This window comes from Pogona vitticeps, chromosome 4 (genome assembly GCF_051106095.1).
Source record: "Pogona vitticeps strain Pit_001003342236 chromosome 4, PviZW2.1, whole genome shotgun sequence".
NCBI lineage: Eukaryota > Metazoa > Chordata > Lepidosauria > Squamata > Agamidae > Pogona > Pogona vitticeps.
Window position 1 is genome coordinate 230,538,650 of NC_135786.1, and position 27,683 is coordinate 230,566,332.

The window sequence follows — 27,683 nt, forward strand, 5'->3', positions numbered from 1 at the left end:
AAAGAAAAGGATATAGATAAAGGAATGAAGAGAGAGAGAGAGAGAGAGAAACAGACAGACAGATGGACAGGCAGACAGAGAGTAATGCCAAGATAGTGTAGTGAAATTTACTGTAACATATTTCATTCCACTATCCTGGTTTCATGCCTGTCCAGACATGTTGTTTTGTGAAATGTTCAGTTGTGACTGAATTCATTCACCAAGGAGTTTCTTGTTCTAGTTTAGAAAAGGAAAAAAAATACATTCCGTTGTCTGTGTCTTATGTGTTGTGAATGTGTTGTAACCACATGGAGACACACAGCAGTTTTTCAAATCAATTTTAGTAAATTAGAGGATTAAATTCATACTATCGTCATCCTGTCTCTGGTTTCCTTGCCTTGTAACTAGGGTAAGCACAAATGATGTCTTAAATTAGCATGGAGATAGTTCCAAAGATCATTTGAAAGCAAGACCAGCTACGGTATTACTACTCCTGACACATTTTCCTCATGCTAAACAGACTCTGTCACTTGCTGGACAGCTCAATGCTTAGAGAAATGGAAATGGTAAAGCTTTTCTGAGTATTCTCTGGAAAACCCTAAAAAAATCACCACAAGTCTTAATTGACTTGATGGCACATTATTATTACTAAACAGGCTTTATAGGTTTTAGAATTTTCCAAAACCTGCCAAACGTATTTGGTCCTGAACAATAAAACCATGGAAGTGCTGATGCCTCTGCCACAGATATTGGGACAATTAATTTCCGGATGAAAGCTCCCACAGTTTTGTGAGTCGTGGTCTTCACAAAATCGACTCTTCCAAGCCCTGCTCTCTGAAGGAACCTGTGTCTGATTTGAGCAATTTGTGCCTTGGATCTGAATGGATTTTTAAATGTATTGACTCAGTGCAATAACTTGCGTTGGAAAACCAAATAGCTATGACTGTTCTGTTTTTGCACTGATGTGCCTGAAAGTGGAAGACATAAAAAGGTAAAGGTAAAGGTTCCCCTTGACAATTTTTGTCCAGTTGTGTTCGACTCCAGGGGGCATGACTCAAGTGGAAGACATGATAGACTGTAAAAAGAGGGATAAATCTACCAAATTTCAAACCATTAGATTCAAGGGTTGGCACAACAGACATCTTTAAAATTTGCTTTTTTAAAAAAGGCTTTGAACTATCACATATTCATTTTTTTCTTCTATGCCCTGGATATGAATCCATTTGTAAATTCATTTAACTGCACCCTGGAATCAAATCTGGCTGTTCCATTTTAACTGAGACCTCACACAAATTAATCCAAAAGAAGTCAGTGTGGTTCACAATGAGGAATTTGTCTGATACCAACACACAGCCTTAGTAAAAGGTTTACCCCTACCTCATTCTTGATTTTATTATTTATTTGTGTTTTTTTCAATCCCTCCTTTCTCCTTATAAAGGACCCAAATTGGCTTCCATCGTTAAAAGACAAGATTCAACGCTAAAAACATTAAGTATGCAAATACTAGGAAATATACACACGGCAACATAGGAAACAAGAACAAAAATATATTCGAAGCAGTAAGGCACAACAATCTGTTTAATACCCTCACACAGGCAGCCAGTCAGTCATTGGGGGAAAAGCTTGCTTGAAGAGAAAGGTCTTCGCCTGCTTGTGGAAGGAGAGGAAAGAGGGGGGCTGGCTGGCCTCCTGTGGGAGGGAGTTCCAGAGTCTCAAAGCAGCAGCAGAGAAGACCCCTTTTCTGTGTCTCTACCAAATGCACCTGTGAAGGTAGTGGGACTGAGAGAAAGGCCTCCCCTGATGATCTCAAAACCTGGACAGGCCTACAGAGGGAGATGCATTCCCTGAAACAGCTTGGACCTAAACCATTTAAGGTTTTATAGGTTAAAAACCGCACTTTGAATTGTGTCCCAAAACAAATTGGCAGCCAGTGGTAGTGCTGTAACAGGGGAGTTATGTGATTCCTGTGACCAGCCGCCGGTTAGCATTCTTGCTGCTGCATTTTTGGACCTGCAGAAGTTTCAGGACACCTCCCAGAGGCAGTGCTTGGTAGAGCGCATTATAGTATCCATCATCAGCTCAGTGGTTTAGGTATCTGCCTCTGGAACTGGAGGTTGGGAGTTCGATTCCCCCCCTGTGCCTCTTTGACAGGGGCCAGCCTCTGTGATTCATAGGGTCCCTTCCAGCTTTGCAGTTCTAAGATGATGATGATGATGATGATCATCATCATCATCATCATTGGCTCCTGTATAATGGTGTTGCCCCTTTGTGTTGTTCTGCCTTTCCCATCAGCCTATCTAGCACAACCAGAGGTGGGTAGGAATCACTATGGAGCAACATATGAAAGGCCAGGCATTCCACGTCCTGGGCATAAGCAAAGGTCACTGACCCATGGAATAATGTCTCGGCTTCTTGCGCTGTGTGTCTCCCCTTTGCATGAACCTGAATGAAGTGACTAAATCTCAAAACTCTCTTCTGAGTCAAACCCTTCCCAATCCAAATGTGCAGACTGAACAAGAGACCTCGGGGCTAGTGAGCCAGGAAGGAACACCTCTACCGAGATCCTCACGCAGGCAAAACTTACCTCGTGTTCAGACTCCAAGCATCGTGTCCCCTTTTTCTTTTCGCCAAGGAGATCCAGCTTTTGGGTTGGGTGGAAATGCGTCAGGAGATGTAGATAGTGTTCTAATGTGCCCGGCGGTCCAAAAAAATGACACTTTGGGGAAACTCAGCTGGCTGTGTAACGACACAGAGCTTGCTACACACAAGCCACACACTTCCTCTGTACGAAATGAGGAAGAACTTAATGTTCTTGCACAAGATGAGGTTTCCCGTTGTGAGTCTCAAGCTGGGCTGAAAGGTGGTCTTGGAGAGAAGGCACTGTTTTCTGCGCTCGCCGTTTTGAGTGTCAGGGCTCCTGTGGATTGGGTGCAGGTGCTAAACAACATGTAGGTCAAGCAGCGCATGCAAACTTCTGATGCGTTATCTACCCCCTTTGTCCTTCCCCCTTTGAACACAATTGACTTTCTAGTGGCTTTCAGGGTTTGGTATTGCCAGGGTATTTATAGCACCGGTAGGAGCATGGAGTTGCATGTTATACCACGATACTAAGCTGGAGGCAGACCGGAGAGCCTCCAGGCAATATGGCAAGGACTCATAAAAACCACAAGAGCCAAGCAGAGGCGATAAGAGCTGTCCGTGTTTTCAGCAATGATGCTGAACATTTTTATTTCTATCCCTAATGAGACCAGGGAAGACAGGAGGCTGCATGAATAGGTGGACTTTCCCTGAAGTTCAGTGGTACATATATTCAGAGCATTACTTTGAAGGACGCTGCTTGCTCTTGATACATCTGAACTTACAATAACTCTGTAAGGAGAGAATAGGCTTAGAGATGGTGAGGAAGTGAAATACTAGTCATTTCTTCTCCTTCTTCTCCTTCTCCTTCCTCCTTTTCTTCTCTTCCTCCTCCTCCTCTTGCCCGAGGTAAAATGCCCCATGGTTATTTTGAATTTGGATGTGGCACCTCTAAACAATGTCGCATTCAAACTCATCTCCTGGGTTGGTCTCATGCCTGGTACTCTTTGTTTCAGTACTGCTGACTCCCAAATCAGTGTCCGTGAAATTGCAGCCAGAGTTTTGACTGAGAAAAGAATTCAAAAAAGAGTAATGGCCACAAAAGAAATGAAATGGCGACTGCAAAATAACAGATATAAGTGTACCCCACCCCCCAGGAAAATGACAGCAAGTAATTCCCTTTATGGGAACAATTCAGCGTGCTGGTTTTGACCTATAAAGCATTAAACACCTTGTGTCAAGCCTACCCAAAGGACTGTGTCTCCATGTATGAGCCATCCTAGGTTTTAAAATTGCCAAGAGGAGCCTTTCTTGCAGTTCTTCCACCCTCACCGGTGTGGTTGGTGAGGGGATGAGAGAGGGCCTTCTCTGTTGCTCTTCCCAGGCTGTGATACCTCCTCTTGTAGGAGGTCAGGCTGTAACAAGCCAAAAAATGAGCAGTTTGTTCCATTTGCTTGCTTGCTTGCTAAATTTGGGTGCCACCCCATATGTGCAGATACACTACTCCAGGCGGCTTACAGTCAATCGCAGTGATTGTTGTTTAAGAAAATCCTCTTTATATTCTCAAAGGCTTTCACGGCCAGGATCTGATGGTTGTTGTAGGTTTTTCCGGCTGTTCGGCCAAACAGCCTGAAAAACCTACAACAACCAAAAACCTCTTTACTTTCCCCTTTATCACAAATAAATAAGATCATGGCCGGAATCTTATTATTTTTGCTTATGTAAGTGCAATGCCAGCAAATTGCTGCTAATTAACAAATTGCCCCTCGTTTCCTTATCATGTGCCAACTTGCCCACAGTGAGGAAGGCAAGCGGTGTCTCATTAACTGCTAGCAAGTTGACGCTGTAGATGATGCCACTACAGTTACTCTGGTAGAAATAACAAGCAGGGTTCTTTTGATTACTTTTAGTCACTTAAAAGAAGTCTGTCTGTATGCTCCATGCTGGCCTGTGGTACTATCCAAACAACCCTCTCATTGACCTCATTCTTGTTTCAATACCGACAGCATAAAGCACAAGGCACTACAACAGCCAGCACTTAAACCATGTGATATTCCTCCTCCATGACTTAGAGAGGCCATGATCCAGGAACTATAAATATCACTAAAAGATTTGTATTGCACTCTGAAAGGAGTTATGTTAGCCCTTCTTCAGTTACAATTGTAATATAATGTAGCTGGTTATTGAGGAAAAGAATGGATACAAGTAACTAGTTATTTGTAACTAGCTAGTTCCTAGCTCTGGCCCATCCCAAAAGTAGGGGGCTGGGAATCTGTAGGCAAAAAGTCGTAAGAGTGGTGGTCTAGTTTGTGCATAATTGAAGTCTGCGCAGAAGACATTCCGTTTGATTTGACGTACCATGAACTGCTGTGGAAAGCAGTAGTGAAAGCAAAAACATCTTTTCCCCTTCAGCAAGGAAAAAGTCATGCAGCTGATCAGAAATGGTCGTTGGGTGATTATGTAGGAAGGGACATGATTCTAGCGGTATCGTTATGGGGAAAGTACATCAGAAAGAACAGCGCCTCTTACATACACGCTAATGCACTTTCTTCAATCTATGGCCTTTTTTCCAAAGAACACTGATTCATGACACCGAAGTTCCATGATTTGCACAATCAGACTTCTGGACAGTGTGATCTGATGACTATGAAAGCAGGAATCCAGAATTGCTTCACTGAAATTGAGAAACTAGTTTCTGAGGACCTGAAATTGATATGGGTAAATTTTAATCCTCCCCTCCCCCATTAATGTGAGGCTGGGGAAAAGTCAATTTTTGAGTGTTAGTGTAGCTTATCTCTTCCACAAATCCATGGAAACACCAAGACACTGGCATTTTGGGGCACTTAGGACACAAGTTCTATGGAAGTGTGCTTAAAGCATGTTGAAACCCACATGCAATAAGGGGAGCACAGTAGCTCCACCAACCGTCATCAATTTAACCATGAAAGAGCAACAGTTTGAAAGAGGGAGGTTCCTGTATCTAGACAATCTCCTCTCCCCCACAGTAGGGTTCCTGGTGTCACGTTCCCAGGGGGTTTCAACAGGCAAAGGTCCAATAAACCAGTCCAATATCAGAAGTCCAGAAGATGCAAAGCAGATACCAAAATCCCTGGGCAGTAAAAAAACTGGGGACCTCAGTGAGAGTCATGCACATCTAGAGAGAGTATGGGGCTGACTCAATGCCTCTTTCTAATTATATTTAGAAACCAATGCTATCCATAATAAGAAAAAAAAATGCTGGGCATAAGTGAAATGCCTTATTTTTGGAAATATATTCTTAAGAAAGTTCCCAGGCGCAGCAGGAGAAAAGTATTCTGAATCAGTTCCCTAATGGTATGGAACACCACGAAGGAATCTTCCACGGATATTTGTCCCATAACATTTTAATAAAGTCTGCATGTATTCCCATACCTATGTTCAAAGATGCAACTGGATGTCAGACCTCCTCAAGGGGTAAAAGCAATTATAAAACAGGCTAAAGATTAGTTTTCAATATCTCCCGCACAAATATTTCGGAAGTATGTCTTGCCAGGGCAATACAGATTTTTTTTTGGGGGGGGGGATCTGGCTCTCCGAAGGTTCAATCCAAAGCCGTAACCATGACTCCACACTGACTCTCACGTTTTCAACATCAGATGTTCACACGTTCAACACAAAGGTGAATTCTTGGTCTCGTACAAAGGTGCTCAGTCCTCCCAGCTGAACCACGTAGAGGTCTTTATGCTCCATGGGGTGAAGGTCTGTCACTTGACATTTCCACTCAAATAGACAGGAACATGGGGAACTGGGGGAAGGTTTGCTTTTTTCGTTTTCTCCTCTGCTCAGTGAAGAGTGGAGGACACTTACAATAGTTTCCACAGTAGAAACAACCCAAGAAATCAGCTATGGAGAGCTGAGGTTGGTCCTAACAGCCCTTGCTCTCTGCTAGTGTGTGACTGGTTACATTATTTTTCTGACGGAGATTAATCTCCTTGCTGGAGAATTTTGTACATCAATTGGCTTTATGGATTGTGTGTGTTTTTTTTAGGTCAGCTATACAAAGCAAGAGTGCTTAACTCAAAGGCTTAATGCCTTTAGATGTAAGATGTATTAACATGCAATTATAATGTTACATTTTCCCTGTGTATTTGTACTTCAGAATCGGTGGCTGGGGCTCAGTAATAAGTCACAACTAGAGTAGGCCCACCGGGAAAGTAGACTCACTAAATCTCCATGGATTCAAAGATTCGCTGCTGGATTACTACTGGATTCCAACCATTATTTTATGATTAATCTACATGCAGTTTCCTTAGTTAATGCCCTTAGCAAAATAACCCATGCAGTGATCCAAACCAAATCGGCATGGCCTGTCCTGTTTGCTTTCTGTTTTGTTTGTTTTTTCTTTTGCTTAGCCTGTAATACTTTTTCAGAACCAAAGATTCAACAACTATCGAGTGTTAACCAATGTTCCACACTTCGAATGAGTCATTTGTGAAACCAGGTTTTAGCTAATTCCCCGCCTTGCTCTTCTAGGTCAGATGCTATCGTGTTCTCTTTAGGTCAAGTAAAAATCTTTATGTGATATGGTGCAGAGCACCAGTTTAAATATATAAGCATTGTTGTGCTGTTCTTTTGCACTAAAACTATGTATTTTGGTGTGGAGGTGGCCATTTAAAAACAACTAGGGAAGGGAGAAAAACAGGTGTGAAGGTAGATGTATTCTGAGGGACTCAGAGTTTAGAAGCCAGCGGAAATTGTGTTAAGAGTGAGAACCAGACACAAGGACACACATCACACACTGAAATACAAGAGGCTGCTTCTGTTTGGAAGGTTTCAGCCCTGTGGAAAATGTGACTAGAATGCAATGTCACCACTAACCCTAAGTAATTTAAATTTGAATTGGCCACAGAAGCTTCTTCTGTATCAAGATGTAAAACCTCACTTTGAAAGATATTTTCTGTCAACCTTCCTGAGCGTTTTCATATTTGTGAGAATTATTTTTGCTGCTGTATGGCTTGAAACAATCTGGCTGAATATTGGAGAGCAAATTGAATGGAGGAGGTAGAACATTGTCTTCTCCAACTTCAGAAATTTCGGCTCTTTCATCTGACCAAGAAAGTAAATTTTCCAAACTGTCAAAATTGACCTCTGGGGATGTCAGGGAACACCATTCTGTGGGCCTGAGAGAGTCATATCTGCTCCTGGGATCCTGCATCTTGATTTTTTTAAATTTTCAAAGAGGGTTTGGGGTACAAAAAAAGCACCCTGTGATCTCTAGTGGCCAAATGTGTGAGTGTTTTTAAAAGAAAATTATATTTAAAAATGGAATTTAGGGCTCGAGGGGATATTGGGGACCCCTCAAAATAAGGATGAATTGGCTCTGTTTCAGCAACACGTTTATTTTATATCTTGGATGAATATTTCTCACAGCTAGTCTAGAAATTTAGCAAAGTCCTGACAATGCTAAGGAAATCTAACCTTGTGGGCTCTCCACTACACAAGACTAAATGGGAGGCAAGAGAAAACTCTGCCACACCCATGAAAAATATCCAGCACTTTCTGTTCCTGGTCATTTGTTCCAAACATTATAGCTGCACAGTAGTGCATCTATGTTATTGTGCAGCAAAACAAAGCGACATTCTACAAGGCAATTCAAAAAAGAGGGGCAGCTTAAATAAAATATTATAACTTTGAAACCGGACTTCAGATCAGCATCAAATCGGGCAGACAGTCTGCTTTGCTCTGTGCCAAATTTGGGATATTTGGGGGCAACGGGTTTTCAAGTTATGATTTTAAAAAAAAAAACACTGTCCTCTCATGCAGAAACAAGTGACCCTAAATTTCCCCCAGATTTTAAATAGTTCATATAAATGCAAAAGGCTAATCTTGCTTATCTTGAAAGAAAATGGTTGACCCCCCACCTGTTTATGTTATGAACGTTGGATATTGTGCTTCTGTATCCACAATTCAAAAGGCCAAGAACTAGCCTGATATTGCTCCCAATATCATGCCCATGTTGCCAACAGGAAAAAGGATTCCAAGCAAAGGGCAGCCGGAATGTTGGCAATGCCAATGATAGCAGCCAGTTTAGGGAAGCACGTGGATCCATAACTTACTGGACTTAAGAAAAATCCATTTTCTCTTTCTAGGGAGGATCTGCTTTCTCTCCGGCATCAACAATCAGCAAGGAGAAAGCACGGCTGCAAGCTGCTGTTTTGGCCCGTGAATTGGGCTGCCCATCAGATGGCAGTGAAGAAACCATGTCCTGCCTGCGCCAGCTGCCTGCCAAAGTTCTCAATGATGCACAAACCAGGGTGCGCCCATTTCTTGTTTTGCAGGGCACTGTTCACAGTGGTTATGTTTTTTCTCCACAAGACACAGACACATTATACAGTATATTTTTGTCACATTGGGACATTCTGGCTAGGGGATTCTGGGACACAGAATGTGTGTCTGGAAGGAAAGTGTGTTATAACCTTCTAATTCGAAAGCTAGGAGTTGGTATATTTTGGCCCTTTGTCACTGAATGACAGGGACGTGGTGGCGCTGTGGATTAAACCACAGAAGCCTCTGTGCTGTAAGGTCAGAAGACCTGAAGTCGTAAGATCGAATCCACGTGACGGAGGGAGCTCCCGTCGCTTGTCCCAGTTCCTGCCATCCTAGCAGTTCAAAAGCATGTAAAAATGGCAGTAGATAAATAGGTACCACCACAGTGGGAAGGTAATGCGTTGCGTGTCTAGTTGTGCTGGCCACGTGACCACGGAAAACTGTATTCGGACAAACACTGGCTCTATGGCTTGGAAACGGGGATGAGCACCGCGCCCTAGAGTCAGACACAACTGGAGTAAATGTCAAGGGGAACCTTTACCTTTACCACTGAACGATGCCAGTTGCCGACTCCTGTATTCTGTCCTAATTCACCATGCTGTAGCACCACCGATGTCTTTCCTTCCCTGCCCCACCATTGACCATCTCCCTACTCCTATCGCAGCTCCTTGCTATAAGTGGGCCATTTCAGTACTGGGGCCCTGTGGTGGATGGATCCTACCTTCAAGAGTCTCCCTCAGCCACTCTGCAACGCCTTCGGCCTGTGGAGATGGATCTTCTCATTGGAAGCGCCCAGCAAGATGGTCTGATCAGCCGGGCAAAGGCAATTAAGGTACGGAGACAATTGCAATGTTTAAAACAGACTGAGAGCTTTAGTTGTGGAATCAGGGAAATAGTCTGACTTGATAAGAGAGCAATGGATGAAACACAGAACCACATATCAGAGATAAACAATATAACTATATCTTTTCCTTCCGATTCTTTGCCCTCATTGCTGACAAAATGTAAGAAACCACCTTGCTAAGTCAGGTTTGCTTATAGAACATGGAAGAACCTGATCCGGGTAGGCACATAACGGTTTCTTCCAGTACCCGCTTGATGCCACACAGCATCTGAAATGTTATGAAGCCAACTCTGCCTAATGGTAGAACTGGCCCTGCCTGGAAGGACAGTCTTGTATGGAAGAAGTAGTAAGCTGGAAAAGGGATGAGTTGACATCAAAGGACATAGGGGTTGAATGGGAACGTGGATTTGGGAAGAGAAAAAGGAGTCAAATTTCTGAAGTCAGGGAAACTCACTGCCACTGTGATGTAGCATTCTCTGATGCCTGCTAGTTAGACTCTACCTTTCCAAATGTTCATGGCAGTGAAGTTACAGTGTTATGTGTTATTGCTCTTACAGTGGCTCATGGGGGAGGGCAGGGACTAGTAACTTCATGGGATCTGGAGATTATACTTCTGAATGCATCCTAAAATAGCATTTGCCTTATTTGTAGCTACAATGCCCTGTTGGCACATATTCCACTTTTGATCTACAATTCCAAGATCTTCCTCACTTGTAGTATCAGGGTATCACAAACACCATTTGTGGATAGCATGAAGTTTTGATCTCATTCAAGCAGACAAATTTATCAGGATGTCCTCCTCTTCCTGTGATCCCTGAACTGTTCTCAAGATCATGGAAATTACAAGCTCCATGGTTCCATCTCTACCGTGTTTGCCCCAAAATAAGACAGGGTCTTGTATTAATTTTTGCTCAAAAAAAAAAAACCAAAAAAAAAAAAACCCACATTAGGACTTATTTTCAGGTGATATTTTGTTTTTTTCATGTACAGTGGTGCCTTGCAAGATGATGTTAATTCGTTCTGCATCGTCTTGTGAAAACATCATCTTATGAAACATGGTTCCCTATTGGAATGCATTGAAATCTAATTAATGCATTCCAATGGGAAAAATCGTTTTGCAAAAATCGTCCATAGAAAACATCGTCTTGCGAAATGCGGTTCCCCATTGGAATGCATTGAAATCTATTTAATGCATTCCAATGGGGAAAAATCATCGTCTTGCCCAAATCGTCCATAGAAAACATCGTCTTGCAAAGCGCCACAGTGATAGCCAAAACCAATCATCTTGCGGATTAATCGTCCTGCGAGGCATTCGTCTTGCGAGGCACCACTGTACAACCATCTACATTTATTCAAATACAATCATGTCATCTTCTTCTGGTTGCTGCACAAGGGTGGAGGGAGGGGTTTCACTTAACTGGGGCTTATTTTGGGGGTAGGGCTTATATTATGAGCATCCTGAAAAATCATATTAGGGTTTATTTTCAGGTTAGATCTTATTTTCAGGGAAGCAGGGTACCAGCTGTTCTCAAATTTGAATCTTTAGATAGTATTGGCCAACCTCTCCCACAACCCTTGACTCTCGGTCATGCTGACTGAATTTTCCAACAACATCCAGCCATCTCTGGAAACCCAAGCTTTGGGAACTACCAGTCCCTACCTTCACCAGAAGAGAAACCACATCATGTTTTTCCTATTAAGATAACATAAGACACACTGTCTGTGAATGTACTAAAGTGTATTAGGAGCCAGGCAAAGATCCGTCCCTCTTCCTTTTTTGCATCAGCATTGTGGTTGATCTTCCTTTTATCTTCATTCCTTTGCGCTCTGTTTACAGCTCGGTGCCTTGCGCGGAAATGTGGCTGATTCTCACCAATTTTATTGTGTGATATTGCTTCTCAAACAGCAGACAAAAAAGAATGATTTCTCCAGAATGTCACCAGCAACCCTCTCTTTTAACATCTTCCAGCTTCTTGCTGTGAATAACAGATATCACAACATTATTCAGAGCCCAACATGTTGGTTTCTGCACACAGTAGTCATGTGGTCATGTTGACCTTCTAGGCTGCATTACATGTTCTGTCTGTCCCATAGTAAGGAAATGTTAGTCTTCCAGTTTGACCTCGAATCCCCATCTGCCTCTCTTCATACAAACGCAGGGAGAGGGGAATAAACTGGAGTAGTACAGGATGAAAAATGGAGTCCTTTCTTCTACCTCGTTTCTATGCAAATTCATGTGAAACCTTTGCAAAACCTTTTTGTATTATTTCTTGGGTAGCCTTTCCTTCTATTTCCTTTCTGTTTTGCTTCTTACACTAGATTGTGGAAATGTTTTCAGGCTTTTCTGATGCAAACCAGATGCCTCATATCTAAGACAGCCTATCGAGAATAAGGCCTCATTCTCACAAACACCAGATGAGATGGTAGGCATGTGTCTGGATCAGAACTTGGAAGAAGTTGCTTTGTGGGGTCCCTGGTCCCAGGATCTCCCAACCAATATGACCAAAAGTAACTAGTCTGGATTCTCAATTTACTCTTCTAGGATGAGAAGACAGTCCAGGAAATGCTTCCTTAGGTATTCCCTGCATACATAAAACTAGTTTCAAAGGAAACCTGTTTCCTGACCAGCTAGCTTTCCATGTGTGGGGATATTTTTTTTTCATGGATATAGATGGCTGTTAGGTACTATATCTTTGAAGGATTCTCCAGTCCCAGTCTTGTCAAGGGATAAAGAATCAGAGTTCAATTCCCCACTGTGCCTTCTGCAAGAAAAACTAGCCTGTGTAGCTGTGGGTAAACTGCACCGTCCCAGAAGACGGGAATGATAAACCACTTCTGAGTATTCTCTACCTAGAATAATCTTGGTGGCATGCTATTATTGTCATTATAAAGTGGAGCACTTTCAATCATGCAAATCAGCATCCTCTTGTCTTTTTTGATGTTGTATTTTCACTTTTAGGGTAAAGCATCAGCGGCCTTGCACTATGTAAGATCCCATTTACAGCTGAGCATTCAAAATACAGTTACCGCAAGTTGCTCTTCTGTTTTGCGCAAAGGCAGGCTTTGGACGCTAACGTTGAGCGTAGAAATCAAGAGATCTGTTTTCTCTGAGGCAGGACGATGATAAGAAATCAAGGTGGTTTATTTTTAAATGTCAGCCTAAAGAATAAGTTGGAAAGGTTGTAATGAGTTGGCTCAGGTTTTCTGAGCTAGTAACCTTATTCTTCAGCCAAGAAAAGGGCCCAGTGCTCAACTTACACATTTTTTTCAGGAACTAATTCCATCCAGTTCGGGGGTGGGAGAAACCGAGACATTAAAAACAGAAGGTAAAGGAAATATATTCCAAAGACAAAATGTGGGCCAGAAAAGAAAAGACAAGAAAAATTCTCCTCAAAGTCTTGGCTGCCCTGAGAACGGGAGTGGATGGTTGACATCCTTTCAGCATCGCTGGCTGCATCTCTGACTCATTCATTCACCATGTGTAGGCCCCCCCCCCCCCCCGAAGAGTTTTGACTAGAGCTTATTTGGCTCCCTGCAGACTCCAGCCACCCGTTTATACGCTGGGCATCTACGATGAATTCTATAGGTACATGTGTTCCAAAGTATCTTTTTTCAAAGGGAAAAACATCAGTTCTAAGAGACTAGCTCAGTGTTCTGAGAATCTTGGGTAGCCATTTGGTTTTAACACGGGAGAGATAAACTGGTTTCCTTTAGATCTGGCTCCCAACTTCTCATCAACCCCATACCTTCTGCTGCTGCTTGTTGTTGTTGTTGTTTAGTCATTAAGTCGTGTCCAACTCTTCGTGACCCCATGGACCAGAGCATGCCAGGCCCTCCTGTCTTCCACTGCCTCCCAGAGTTGGGTCAAATTCAGGTTGGTCGCTTTGATGTCCAACTATCTCGTCCCCTTCTCCTCTTGCCCTCACTCTTTCCCAACATCAAGGTCTTTTCCAGGGAGTCTTCTCTTCTCATGAGATGGCCAAAGTATTGGAGCCTCAGCTTCAGGAATTGTCCCTCCATCATGGGCATCATCAATTCATCAGGCTGCTTATTGGGTACAACAAACTTGATTAATATTGTAACCAGTGAGTCATTACAGTCTTTTCCAGAGGATCTTGCCTTCTTGTGATATGACCAAAGTGAGATAGTTTCAGTTTCATCGTTTTTCATCCAGAGAGAGTTCAGGCTTGATTTGCTCTAGGACCCCCTTGTTTTGTCTTTCTGGCTGTCTAAGGTATCCACGAAAGTTCTCCTCCATCACCCTATTTCAAGCAAATCAGGTTTTTTTCCCCCTGACAACTTTTTTCACAGACCAGCTTTCATGCCCTTAACACAATAATCAGGAATACACTAGGGGGGATGATTTTAATCTTAGTTAACAGTTTGCACACTTTTTTTCTTTTACTACTCCAAAGAAGTGAATATTCTTTGAAATATTCTGTAATAAATATGCTGAACATCAGCAGAGAAATCCATGCATATAAAATTTGAGACATGGCACTATGTTCGCCAATGTGTCTTTTGCGCACTTTTAGTGTTTAGGAAACAAAGAACTGTTGTGGGCTGCACGTGACAGGATCAAACCAGATCAGAGGATCAGGTCTACATTTACTATCCATTCTCCCTAATATGATTTAATTTTAAAAAATTCTGGCAGCACGAACTTTTCCAATTCTGTGTATTATGGGGTTTCTTTTATCTTGCTTTCGAATTACATTTGGTCATTACGATGTAAACATAGGGTTTGTCTGCAAGTCTGCAAACTTGGGCAAGAAGCTCTGAAGGAACTGCATACCTGAAAGGAAAATGTTTGGTCATCTCCTCAATATGAGCTCAGCATTCTGAGTGGTTTGGGCCTCAGTGCAAAGATTAAATTAAAATAAATTTGGCATTTAAATTTTTCTCTGTGTCAACGAGGCTTCTGCATTTTCTTTCCCAATCAGCAATTTGAAGAAAGCCAAGGGCGTGCTAACAGCAAAACAGCTTTCTACCAGGCTCTCCAAAACTCACTGGGGGGAGAAGATGCAAATCCTGTTGCACAAGCTGCAACTACCTGGTTTTACTCTCTACAGCACTCATCAACCGAATATGCTTCGTTCTCCAGGGCCTTGGAAAATGCCACTCGGTAAGGAAGGCTTCTGTGTCATTTTTGTTGGTTAACATGTGTTTTTAAAAAATAAATTCAGGGAATATTCTGGTTAGTCTGCATCCTATATCACTGTGTTGCTAACTTTATCCTTTCTGTCACCTCACATCTGCTGTTTTGCTATTTCTTTCTCTCTGCTTCCCCCCTTCTTCTTCTTTTTCCTTTTGTTTTCCTTTGCTTTTGCAATATTACAACTTTGTGTTCAGATCTATGGTATCTCTGTTTTAGCAATTATTTCTTTCTTTGTACTTTAAAGTATTTTTTTAAAAAAAACCCACATCAGCTGTTTTGCATGTGATTTGGCACATGGCTGGTTCCCCTTTCACATGGACTTCCACTTTCCTTGTGGTTGCAAGCTAGTGTCTTGGGAGCATAACTGGCCAAAGTCGAGGGGGTGTTTAGACGACAGCGACTCAAGCCCTTATCCCAGGTCCACATGGCCTCTAGGATTCTAGGATACAGAGTTTTCTCCAAAAAGCACATTCTCACAAATTCTGCTTCAAGAGTGTGTGACAAATAATCAGCAGCAAGCCAAAACCCATTTCTTAATAATCATAAGCCATCAAGTCAATTCTGATTTGTGCTGATCCTTTCCCCCCCCCCCCCCAGGGTTTTCCAGGTACGGAAGTGCTTTACCATTCCTTTCCTCTAGGGGCAACCTGGAATTGTACAGTTCACCCAAGGCTACACAGGCTGCCTCTACGTGTAGGAGGAGGCAAATTGGGGGGATCAAACTCCCAGCCTCAGGCTCCGCAGCCAGGTACCTAGACCACTGAGATATCTAGCCAGCCAAAAATTACTTAGGGTGACATATCTACAACAGGGCTGGTCCGTATGCCGATTCCTTCCCTGAGCCACCACGAACTCCTAAATTTTCAAAAAAATATATCATTTTTTTTTCATGGTTCAGAAAGTCTCCTTGTGCTCTTCTTAGAGGAACAGGGAGCACTTTTGCATTGTTTCCAGGACCTTCTTGGTCCCACCCCCCCACACTAAGGTTTGAAAATACAGAAGGATCCTCTCATCCATGGGATCACGATCCACTCTTTCACTTATCCATGGTTTGGAAATATTAAAAGAAAGAAATCCTGGAAAAAATTGTTTTCACATATATTACCAGAATACTAGAAGGAGCCAGAGACTGTGTTATTGAATCATCATAACACAGATGAATACTTGTTAGTGAAGAATATATAGCATGATCTCTGGCACCTTTAAGTGGCCAGTTCTGGTAATGCATAATGCATGTAAAAATAATTTTTACCATGCTATCTATCTATCTATCTATCTATCTATCTATCTATCTATCTATCTATCTATCTATCTATCTATCTATCTATCTATCTATCTATCTATCTATCTATCTATCTATCTATCTATCTATCTATCTATCTATCTATCTATCTATCTATCTATCTATCTATCTATCTATCTCTCCGTCCGTCCGTCCGTCCGTCCGTCCGCCCGCCCGCCCGTCGGTCCGTCCGTCGGTCCGTCGGTCCGTCCGTCCGCCCACCCATCCATTGCTATTATCCACAGTTTTCAGTATCCACAGGGGATACTTGGAACCAATCCCCAATGGCTATGGGGGTTTTACTGTAATTTCATTTTTAAAAAATAATCATGCCCCTTGCCCCATTTCTATAAGACGGTGCTTTTGGGGTGAGCCTTGCAGATGCCTCCAAAGTCTAGTTACCTGTGTTTACCAAATATACAGGTTGATATGAGTGTTATTCTATACAGGTTCTCCAGTGAATTAGCAATCAGCATGAAATTCCTTTTGTAAATTAAATCGTGGATGGACAACGACAAACTGGCAGGTTTTCCCCTTCTACTGTCTCAGAAATATGAACTCATCTTTTTTTGTGGTTGGTGGGGATGCGTTTTGCTCCCGCCCACTGGATCACCTCATTGGCTGCCGCCACCAGGGGGTGGGGCAGGAAAGCAAGCAAATTTATGTCAACATTCAGGGGAGAGCTTTGAGTTTGGCAGCTTATTTTGGTCTACATACGTGTGCCAAGTTGTACAAAAAGAGGAAAGATGTATGGAATGAGACGCCTTGGAAAAATATATGAAAAGATCATTTTAAAATTATGGGCTGTGGTCCTTCTGAAAATCTCAGATGGGCTTATAAACTATAAGAAAGAAGTTTGACTCAGTTTATACTGTAAACCCCCATATATTGTATTTTGTGGTTTAGGAGAAATTTCCTCCCATTTTCTTTGGATACTCCTATGTGTTTACAATAGGTTTAAATGTGACTAGTTCACCATATGGGCTGATGATAACAAACCAACATAAACTTACATTCCCAGATATTAGCTTCTCTTCTTTCTCTGCAGTTTATTTTTTTCCCTTCTGTATGGAAAAGCAACTAGGATGCTGGGAATCTTTGTCACCCACATTAAAGAATGTCTGCATCCCACATACAGCTGGGCAGTGGTTGTTTAGCTCTTTCTCCTATTCTGGCTTCCCCCTTTGCCTCAAACAAAGAGGTGAACCACAACATCCAAAGTCCCATGTGTCTGAGCATGACTCACATTTTGTGGAAGGCAGGAGAAATATTGGAGCGAACATATAAACACAGCTATCAGCTGCATGCTAAGGATGAAGAGAACACTGAGGCAAATTTTAGGTTCATATGTATAAATATTGAACTATACAATCCAGAAAGCCCATTGTTAGAAGCTGAAAGCACATTGGTGGACCAGAGATAGGAGATCCTCTGAGCTGTGTGTCAGAACAGTCGGACTCGCATAGGAAGGCCTGTGTTTACCGTCTGGTGACCAATCACAAGCAAAGCAGGCTAATATGCAAGCTGTGGAGGGTGAGGGAAGATTCGTGCTTTCGTGCTTTTTCCATCAGCCATTTTTCCACAGGTAAAAAAAATAATAACCTAATTTCAAATGTAGCTTGAACCTGAGTGACCACAGAATATAGAATGTTGCCTTGGATGAATTAAGGAGAAAGACTATCAATACCCAGACACTGAGGCCGTCAAAATGAGAAGCACTCTCCCCTCATAACTTACTATTCTTAGATTTGTAATTGTCCTCTTCATACCTGAGCAGATTCAGTTGATGCCACTGTGTTGGCACCCTATAATTTTTAAAATATTGCCACTCCTTTCCTTAAAACAGAATCACAGTAGCTATTAACGTACTCTTTCTGCCGATCAACAAAATCAGCGGAGAAATATATAGCTTCTGAGGTGTGTGTATGACTTCCAGACCTTTCTTGGAAGACCTGCAAATCTCCAGTCCACTTTGACTTCAACACATCTTGTGCTTGGTTAAGCTTAGCCCTGAAGAAAGTGCATATATGTAAAGTGTAAAAATGGAAAGAGATTTTTGTAAGTGCTAACCGTCCTGGGGTGGCCAGTCGGCCCTGTGGCTTTTGCGGTCTCTGCCGAAGGTGAATTTTTAGAGCTAAAACAATTTCTCAGTAATTTGCAGGAAAGAGACGGTTTGGTGGTTGGAAGACATCTTTTCAAAATAGCCACAGTGCTAGGTTCCACATCTATCAAGGAAAAAGTGCTTTCAGCAACCTGGAGTCCTCCAATTTCTGGTGGGCTATAATTCCGATCACTTGCATGCAGCATGGGGCATATGGGGGCTGTCCAGCAATAGATCAAGGGTGGCACCAGATTTCGGGGGGGGGGCTGTTATAAAGAATGACCAAAGATTTCCCAGTGGATATACCTGAGTGGATCGCAAATCTTTCTTGTTCTGAATGCAGCAATCTGAGATGCCAGCTCTCTGACCTACTACTCTCACAGTGGTGTTGTGAAGATAAATCAGGGGAGGAGAACCATGTACACTATATCCTCTTAAGCTCACTGGAGGAAAGGCAGGATATAAAGGCAACTAATAAATAAGAATAAATTATAAACAACAGGTTTGCACATAAAGCTATATAACAGAGTCCCTGCATGGAAGGAAGGTGGAGTTGCTTCACCTCTTTAATTCCCCATTGTTTCGCAACTTCTCTTCACAAAGACTCCCCCAACTCTCCATTTTAGAGGGAGTACAGTATTTAAGGAGAGACAGTATTTAATACAGTATTTAAGCAGACAGCAGGTAAGAGAACAAGTTAGTTATCTGTCAGGGTTGGTGTGGCTGAATCCTCCTTTATAAATCCTGCACTGAGCAGGATGCTTTGGGAAATTCTCGAGCATCTTCTTGCATGCTGGATTTGCACATCGTCCAGAAAAGCAAAGTTTCAAAAGGAACATCAAGCGTTCCCTTGGTGTATCTACAGCAGATCACAAGGCAAAATCAACAGTGTTGATTGAGTGAGCAAATTCTAGAGACGCTACTGCTCCATGATTCATCTTCTCCTTCTGGACTTCCAGGTAACAACTTCCCACAAACCTCTCAGTTTCCTCAAAAGCCACTGGACTTCATTCCCTTCAAAATGAAAGCATGTGTGTTGAGCAGCCTTTGTCTGAAGATTATTTTACATTGAGTTTTGCTCTAACTGTCCACTATAAAGAAGAATGCTTTTCCTTCTGGCACGCAATTATAGATTGTAGACCTTAATGTTGCCTTCTCTGCTCTTTTCAGGGACCACTTCATCATTTGTCCCACAATAGAAATGGCCAGGCACTGGGCGAGTAACGGCAGAGGAAACGTCTTCATGTACCATGTGCCAGAGAGCAATTCCCTGAGCAGGTAAGAGAACAAGCAGAGTTAATCAATCTCATTTGCAAATTGGTTCTGACGAAGACAAGAGTTTGATTCAAGACGAGCTCAGAGTTTTTTAAATGTCCTGTTTTGGGTTACAACTGAAAAACAGATGTGGAACATAATCTGTGACCAATTCGCTTTGGGAAAGCATGCCATATGGTGCTTTGTAGTCTCAGTTTTACTGTGGAATGGAACTGCAGGCTTTAACATGATCAATCAAGTATAGAGATGGGCACAGACCTTGGTTCGGAGGCCTGGCCCAGTTCGTCACCACAGTTGCCCCCTCTCCCTCCCTTCTCCCCTGCACACTTACCCATTCCTTGCGTGATGCGTGCCTTCGTGCCTCACCCGTGCGACTGGCCACTTTTGCAGCTGGCTCTTCCCTCTTCTGTCTTCTCCACAACTCACCCACTCAGACGCGGAGGCGGGGTAGGGATTTCTGCAGCACTGCCATCGAGTGGGTGGCTTTGGACATGTGGATTTATTGCAGGATCCTGAGACTTTCTTAGATAAGTGACTAATGAAGAAATCCTAGGGCTAAAATGAAGAAAGATAAAAAATGTTGTTTAGTCATTAAGTTGTGACTCTTCGTGACCCCATGGACCAGAGCACACCAGGCCCTCCTGTCTTCCACTGCCTCCCGGAGCTTGGTCAAATTTATGTTGGTCGCTTCAATGACACTGTCCAGCCATCTCATCCTCTGTCGTCCCCTTCTCCTCTTACCTTCACACTTTCCCAACATCAGGGTCTTTTCCAGGGAGTCTTCTCTTCTCATGAGATGGCCAAAGTATTGGAGCCTCAGCTTCAGGATCTGTCCTTCCAGGCACTACTCAGGGTTGATTTCCTTCAGAATTGATAGGTTAGTTCTCCTTGCAGTCCAGGAGACTCTCAAGAGTCTCCTCCAGCACCACAATTCAAAAGCATCAATTCTTCAGTGGTCAGCCACCATTATGGTCCAGCTCTCGCTTCTATACATCGCTACTGGAAAAACCATAGCTTTGACTATGTGGACCTTTGTTGGCAAGGTGATGTCTGTGCTTTTTAAGATGCTGTCTAGGTTTGTCATTGCTTTCCTCCTGAGAAGCAGGTGTCTTTTAATTTTGTGGTTGGTGTCACCATTTGCAGTGATCATGGAGCCCAAGGGGAAAAAAACATAAGACACATTAAATGCAGAAAGCTAGAATACTTTGGACATGGAAAGCAAGAGAGTGGGTGGTGCAGTGGTTCCCAACCCGGTAACCCAGGTGTTCTCGGACTGCAGTTCCCATAAACATTCACCACCGGCTGTGTTGGCTGGGGTTTCTGGGAGTTGCAGTCTAAGAATACCTGGGTTACCCATTTGGGAGCCACTGCACTAGGCTGTTACAGCTGATCATACAAAGTCAAATAAATGGGGGAAAGGATTGTAGGGAGTAGAAGAGTATGCTAGCTGAAAAAGCTTGGGAATTTAGTTTGGTAAAACACAGCATCATTTTTCAGAGCTGACAGTCTAGCTGTGATGATGTTCATCTTCTGCTAGGAGAGGAAGAATAAGAAAAAGACCCAACTCCCAGAACCCGCGGGAAATCCAGGAGTTCTCATCCCCCAAAAAGTGAAGTTTCCATCACCTTTTTTTCCCCCATGTCCATCAGGCCATAACCTGGGTACCTGGGACAACTCGGTTAAAACCAGAGTGAAAATAACTGAGCAGAAGAAAGCCATCCTCATGTCCATTCCCCTTATTACTTGCATGTAAAATAATTCTTAAATTTCCCACTTCTTTCCTGCGGCTTACCTAAAATCATAGGTGATATTGGCCCTCAGATGTATTATCATAGCCCTTGAATCATAGGATCATAGAACTATATAACTTGGAAAGGACTCCAAAGATCATCTAGTCCAGGAAATCTACAACTCAAGCATCTCTGAGGTGGAATTGCTAGTTTTTAGCATCTATGAAGCCATAGATGCTTTTTCATCCTATATTTATTTCTGCTTTGAGCCCTTCCCTAAATTCCACTTATTTTCAATGATGGATGCAACTGCTCCAGCACTGCACTGACCTGCTTCGTACAGCTGAAGGTCAACCAACGATCTCCCCAGAAGCTCAACTGTATCCAGCTTTTGCACTTACAGGAAACAGCCCGTCATCCCTGGACTTCAGTCAGGACTGTGCACAATGACAGGCAGTGGCTCTCCAGTCTTTAGCAGCCCCATCTGGAGACTGCAAAACATCTGAAAGCCAGGACTCTTGGTGTGGAAAGCATGTGCTGTTCCCATGAGCTACAGTCTTTCTCCTACCAAGCATGACTGTACATTCTTCCCGACTTCCTTATGGACAACTTAATGGAAGGAAATCAGCTGAAGTTGGGGCTCCAAGAAGCCAAAAGCTGCCCTCACCTCCAGAGCAATACCATGGCAGGAAAGGGATGGGGAAACCTCCTTCTGTTGTAGCCTTTCACGCCCGAAGAATATTAGAGCATTTCCATGCATTTTTACTCAGCACAAATTTGCAGCTCTTGGCCAAGCTGGTCTGGAGTAGCTTAATAGTGTCTACAAATATAGTCCTGTCAAGGACCTCATGTGCATCTGTACACCAGTGGCTTCACATAGGGTGTCCGCCCAATATATTCTTCAAAGGCAAGACAGAGCCCTTCCCATTTCCATACAGATATTCATCTAGTCTATCATCAAACAGGCTGCCTATCTTTTGGTACGTTCTTGCTTGTTCACCAAAGAATTCTGTGCCTCTTTAACAAGGGCTGGACTCAGTGATCTATAGCAGTGGTCCCCAACCTTGGGCCTCCAGATGTTCTTGGACTACAACTCCCAGAAGCCTTCACCACCACCTCCGCTGGTGAGGATTTCTAGGAGTTGAAGTCCAAGAACATCTGGAGGCCCAAGGTTGGGGACCACTGTTCTACAGGGTCCCTTCTAGCTCTGCATTTCTAAGATTGTGAAGGTACTTGTGAATCTATGTAGTGTTCGCAAGAATTGGGCTCCCATCTGCATCTCTGTATAAAAAGAAGGATTCCAAGTTGCCAGACATCCAGGCCCAACCTCAATAAAAACTGCTGATCCTGCATTTGCCCCCGAGCATCTTGTTAGCTCAGGATGTTCTCCTGACATCTCATTCTCAAATCCAAAGCTGTGCAGCTCAGGAAACGGAGAGGATTTCTTGCTTTCTGCGTATCATTTGCCTAATATATGACCCAGGAAACTTGGCCAATATGCTACATAGAGCTTCCTTCAAAGGATATCAAATAAATTCCATCCACATATTTTATTTTAATGGAGGAAAAGCACAGGGTCTCTTGTGTGTATGCTCCCGTGGCCTGGCTATCAACAGCAAAACAGATGGCTAAACTTTGTAACCTTTTGGGTCGGAAATCAGGCAGCTGAAATCAAGGATTTCCCGGAATATGTTTGCTAAATACTTCCTTTCAGAGCTGAAAACTTTTGGGGCCTCTTCCTTCCCTCTTGTAGTAGCATGGTACAGCGAGTGACAAGAAAAGCTTAAACTTTTCATAGTCTACAATTTTTGTCTGGTCTTTTGAAAGCAGTAATTTTTTTTGTGCCTAAGTCAGAGAAAACATAAAAATCCCAGAACACACAAAAGATTTTTTAAAAAGAAGAAGAAGCAGAAACATAATGAAAAATGGACAGATAACATCATTTAGTGATGTAAGCCACCTTTGAATACTTACTTTTTGGAGCATTAAATATTGTCTTTTAATGATGCAAGCCAACATTGTGCACTCATTGTGCCCAATGGAAAGATGACATCATTTAGTGATGTAAGCCACCTTTGAATACTTACTGTTTGTTTAAATATTGCATATTAATAATGTAAGTCACCTTGAGTCCTTTTGAAGGATAATCATAGAAGTTGGAATGGGCCTATGAGGCTATTGAATCCAATGGCCCCTGCTCAATGCAGGAATACAAATCAAAGCAGATCTGGCAGATGGTTGTCTAAATTTCTCTTGAATGCCTCCAGTGTTGGACTACTCACCACCTTCCTAAGTAATTTGTTCCATTGCTGTACTGCTCTAATAGTTAGGAAGTTTTTCTTGAAATCAAACTGAAAATCTGGAGTCCTGTAATTTGAGCCCATTTTACGTGTCCTACACTCTGGGATGATCAAGAACAGATCCAGCCCCTCCTCTGTATGATTACCTTTCAAGAATTTGAAAAGTGCTATCTGATCTCCCCTCTGTCTTCTTTTCTTAAGGCTAAACATGCCCAATTCTTTCAGTCGTTCTTCATAGGGCTTTGTTTCCAGCCTCCTGATCATCCTCGTTGCCCTTCTCTAAACTTGTTCCAATTTGTCAGCATTCTTCTTGAAGTGAGGTGTTCAGAACTGAACCCAATACTCAAGGTGAGGCGTAACCAGTGCCAAATCAAGGGGAACCAGTACCTCCCGTAATTTGGAGACAATACTTCTATCAATGCAGCCTAAAATAACATTTGCCTTTTCTGTAGCCACATCACACTGTTGGCTCATATTCAGCTTGTTATCTATGACGATTCCAAGAAAGGCAGGGTGAAAATATAATAAACAAAAAACTTTGATGAAAGATAACCAAATATTCACAGTGTGGCTTCTCAGGCTGATTCCAGGTTTAGTCACTCACTTCACGGAGGTGGAGCAAATATTCACCCTTAGACTTCAAAATACAGTATTGATTTTATTTTAAGGACACTAGACAAATGAACCTGGACAAGATGGAGGTCTTGAAGGTGGGTGGCCCTTCCATTAGCGGTATAGGTGACTCCCTTTCTTTTTTTGGGGGGGGGGACAACCTTTACTGCAAAGAGTGAGGTCCGCAGCTTGGGGATACATCTGGACCCGGCGCTTACCATGGAAAGCCAGGTGGTGTCCGTGGTTCGCTCTGCCTATTTTCATCTATGGCAGATTGCCCAGCTGCGTCCATATCTCGATGGGGGGGCCCCTCACTACTCTAGTCCATGCGCTCGTAATCTCGAGATTAGACAATTGTAACGCCTTCGAGGATGATGCGGAAACTCCAGATGGTCCAGAATGCGGCAGCCAGGCTTCTTAGTGGGGTGAGAAAATACCAACACATCTCCCCCACTCTGGCTGCCTTGCACTGGTTGCCCATCCGTTTCCACATCAACTTAAAAGTGTTAATGATTACATATAAAGTCCTAAACAGTTTGGGACCTCAATATTTGGCAGATCATCTTCTCCCACCCAGATCTACTCGAATCACCCGACATAGCCAGCAAGGACGGCTGAGGGGTCTGACGCTGAGGGAGGCCCAGAAGGAAAAAACAAGAAACCGGGCCTTCTCGGCGGTGGCCCCTCGGCTGTGGAACACTCTCCCTACTGAAATTCGGCTGGCACCCTCGCTGGGCATTTTCAAAAGCCAGTTAAAAACTTGGTTATTTAAACAGGCTTTCCCTCCAACCAATTAAGTGATTTCCCCCCCTTTTCTTGAGTCCTGCCATCTTGGAAATGTGTTGTTTAGAATTAATTGTAAGAATTGTATTTTTATATATGTTATTTCGATGTGTTTTAACCTATGTAAGCCGCCCCGAGTAGACTGTCTAGAGGGGCAGGGTAAAAATCGAATAAATAAAATAAATAAATAATAATAAATAATAATAATGATGCCTATAGCAGAGCCCATAATTACACTTCAGCTATTATTCTTACTCATTTTTAGCTATTACAAAAATTATGGTTGCATTTTGGTTTGTTTAAAAAAAAAACCTCCAAAATGCATGTCTGCAAAGCAATGTCTCATTGCTTTCAAGCCACTTCGTCACTTGTATCTGTTTATATCATTCCACCATGACTGAGGAACTAAAACCAAAACTATTCACAAGGACAGCTAAAATTCAGAAAATGAAGGTGAGGTCATGCAATATTAGACAATGAGGTTTGGAAACATTTTGTGGGAAAGAAGAAAAAAAAATCTAGTTAAGAAGGGACCTCAATTTATTCATTGAAACCGCTGACCACTCATAGCCAGATAATAATTCCCAGGATGAAGTAATGTCATGAAAGCAGAGCTCGCGAAGGGAGCAAAAAGCCCTTTCTTTATATGGTCATTTGCCTGTGATCTTAATGCTTCATATGTGAGATTTTTGATTGGATGCAAATATGTGGAAAAGGAAATAATTCCTCATGGCTTGATTTCAGAGGCCTGCTCCCTCCATAGCACTTTGTCATGAAGTTCTTGTTTTTGCTGCTGTTACTGTAGTTGGTGCAATTATTGTTGCTGGCATTGGGGTTTCCTTCATAAATGTTCCCATTCCTGAGAACGGAGCCTCCAGGCAAAGGAGTAGTGTGTCTTTGAAGAGCAAATCTGGAAGTAAACAGAAGCTGATCAATATCAAATACGTTATCATATCAAAACGAATGCCTGATTACTATAATTTAAAGGACATTTGAAAGCATGTCATGATAAGAAAGACAAAGTACAACGTCTATTATTACATCCTTGGAGCAGCCACCAAGAAGGCCCTTCCTTGAGTCCTTAGCAGATTTAAGGATGATGAAACTGAAAGCATCTTACAACCCAGTGGAAATATAGTCCTTTAAATAGTTTGGATTCAATTTGTTTTACGATTTATAGGTCATAACTAGTACTTATGACATCTCCCTTGCTTTTATTTTGCTGCATGGAGTTACACTGTGGTTGAACTTTACTGCCTCATCGCCAAGGGGTCTGTTTCCCAGATCACTCCCTCTTTATTGAAGCAACATTTATGACAAGCATAATGTTGGGGAGGGGGGAGGAAAAACACAGTAAGCACATTATTGTTAAAGCAAAATCATCCAGCTCTCATCCACCTTAATCCCTGTCTAAACATTCAGAGATGGAAAAAATATGCTTTAATCTTGCTTCCGCTCTGTCTTGTCTGTTTTGTCAACTGTTGCTAAACAATTCCTTTTCCAGATGGCAAGGCATTATGGAGGTTTTAGGATGGGCTGAAGGAGAGAAAGGCCAAAGTGGTCTTACATGCTTACGGGAAATGCTTGTGTGGATATACAGTATCATCTCTAGGTTATGAAAGCAGGACTGAGCAAGTTCTTCCTCTTTATCTGTCAGGGTAGGTGTCAAAATGGGGGCAGAGTTCAGAAAGATGGCTTGTTTGAACTACATCTTCTGGAACCTCCTAGTGATCATGTGTTGGCTAAAAATTCTGGGAACTATAATCTTAAAGAGTAAATTTTTCATGCTGTGAATTCTTCAAAACATTCAATTCTTTTAAAAAAAAACCTCTGATTTGTGAATGTAGGTTTTTGTGCTTCTGTACCCACAATTTAAAAAGCCAAGAACTGGCCCAGTATTGCTGTACAATATTGTGCCTGCTTTGCCAGCAGGAAACAGGATGTCAAGCTTGACATGGCAACAGGCAGCCAGACTGTTGACAACACCAATGGCAGCAGTTAAGATGGTCTACAGGATCCCCTCTTGTGCTTACTACCAAATCCTAGAAGCTGAGTCTTTTTCTATTCTTTTCTATCAGCAACTTTTCACCCAAACACAAAGAGATTGTCAGGGTTATATTTTGAAAAGTGTGATTTTCCCCCCTCTTCCCTTCATGGATGGTGTGGATACCACTGCTGGTGGACAATGTTAACATGCAGAATATGAATGGTGGGGTTTAGCTGTGGGAAGCGACCTGAGGTGAGCTTTTGATTCCCACCAGGAACTGGTGGGGATCAAAAGCTGTGGTCCTAGCCAGCAAGAAGAAGAGACTAATCAGGATTTCAGGACAAACTAGGAGAAAGGCTGAGGAGCAGATCAAAATCTGAGCTGAAGAACAACCAAGGACAAAGAAAGACACCAGGAACTCAAACATAGGTTAATTTAAATATATGAAGAATGGTAAAGTTCTGCTCCATGTCTTGTTCTCCACATATGGAAAGTGTCTGTCTGAATAGGAGAACTAGGTAGCAAATGGATTGTCTTTTCTCTGAAGAATGGTCATAGATCAGGAGTCTTGTTCATGGGGGATTTGTGCCTCAATGGTTTGCTCCTTTTTCTGTAGTCCTCTGGATAAGCTGTCTCACCCAGCTGACTACAGAAAAGGATCTATTGCAGTTTAAAATAGTACACATTGGCCACCATTTTAAAGTGCAGTAGGGCTTACATCTTTTCTGGTAGCGATGCATGGAAGTGAG

The 27,683-nt window shown here is 42.5% G+C and overlaps 2 protein-coding genes across 2 annotated transcripts in view; one reads left to right on the forward strand and one right to left on the reverse strand.

Annotated features, from left to right (window-relative positions):
* The window catches only part of SLA (Src like adaptor), a 29,051-nt gene extending 20,995 nt beyond the window's left edge, over positions 1-8,056 (reverse strand). Inside the window, exon 1 of the mRNA XM_020806416.3 lies at positions 2,564-8,056. The gene's annotated coding sequence lies outside the window, so the exon portion shown is untranslated. The remainder of the gene's footprint in view (positions 1-2,563) is intronic.
* TG (thyroglobulin) overlaps positions 1-27,683 on the forward strand; it is a 162,476-nt gene that overhangs the window by 128,633 nt on the left and 6,160 nt on the right. The window contains exons 42-45 of the mRNA XM_078393094.1: positions 8,685-8,849; positions 9,527-9,694; positions 14,650-14,831; positions 19,418-19,525. Coding sequence (XP_078249220.1) covers positions 8,685-8,849; positions 9,527-9,694; positions 14,650-14,831; positions 19,418-19,525 — 623 coding nt within the window. The remainder of the gene's footprint in view (positions 1-8,684; positions 8,850-9,526; positions 9,695-14,649; positions 14,832-19,417; positions 19,526-27,683) is intronic.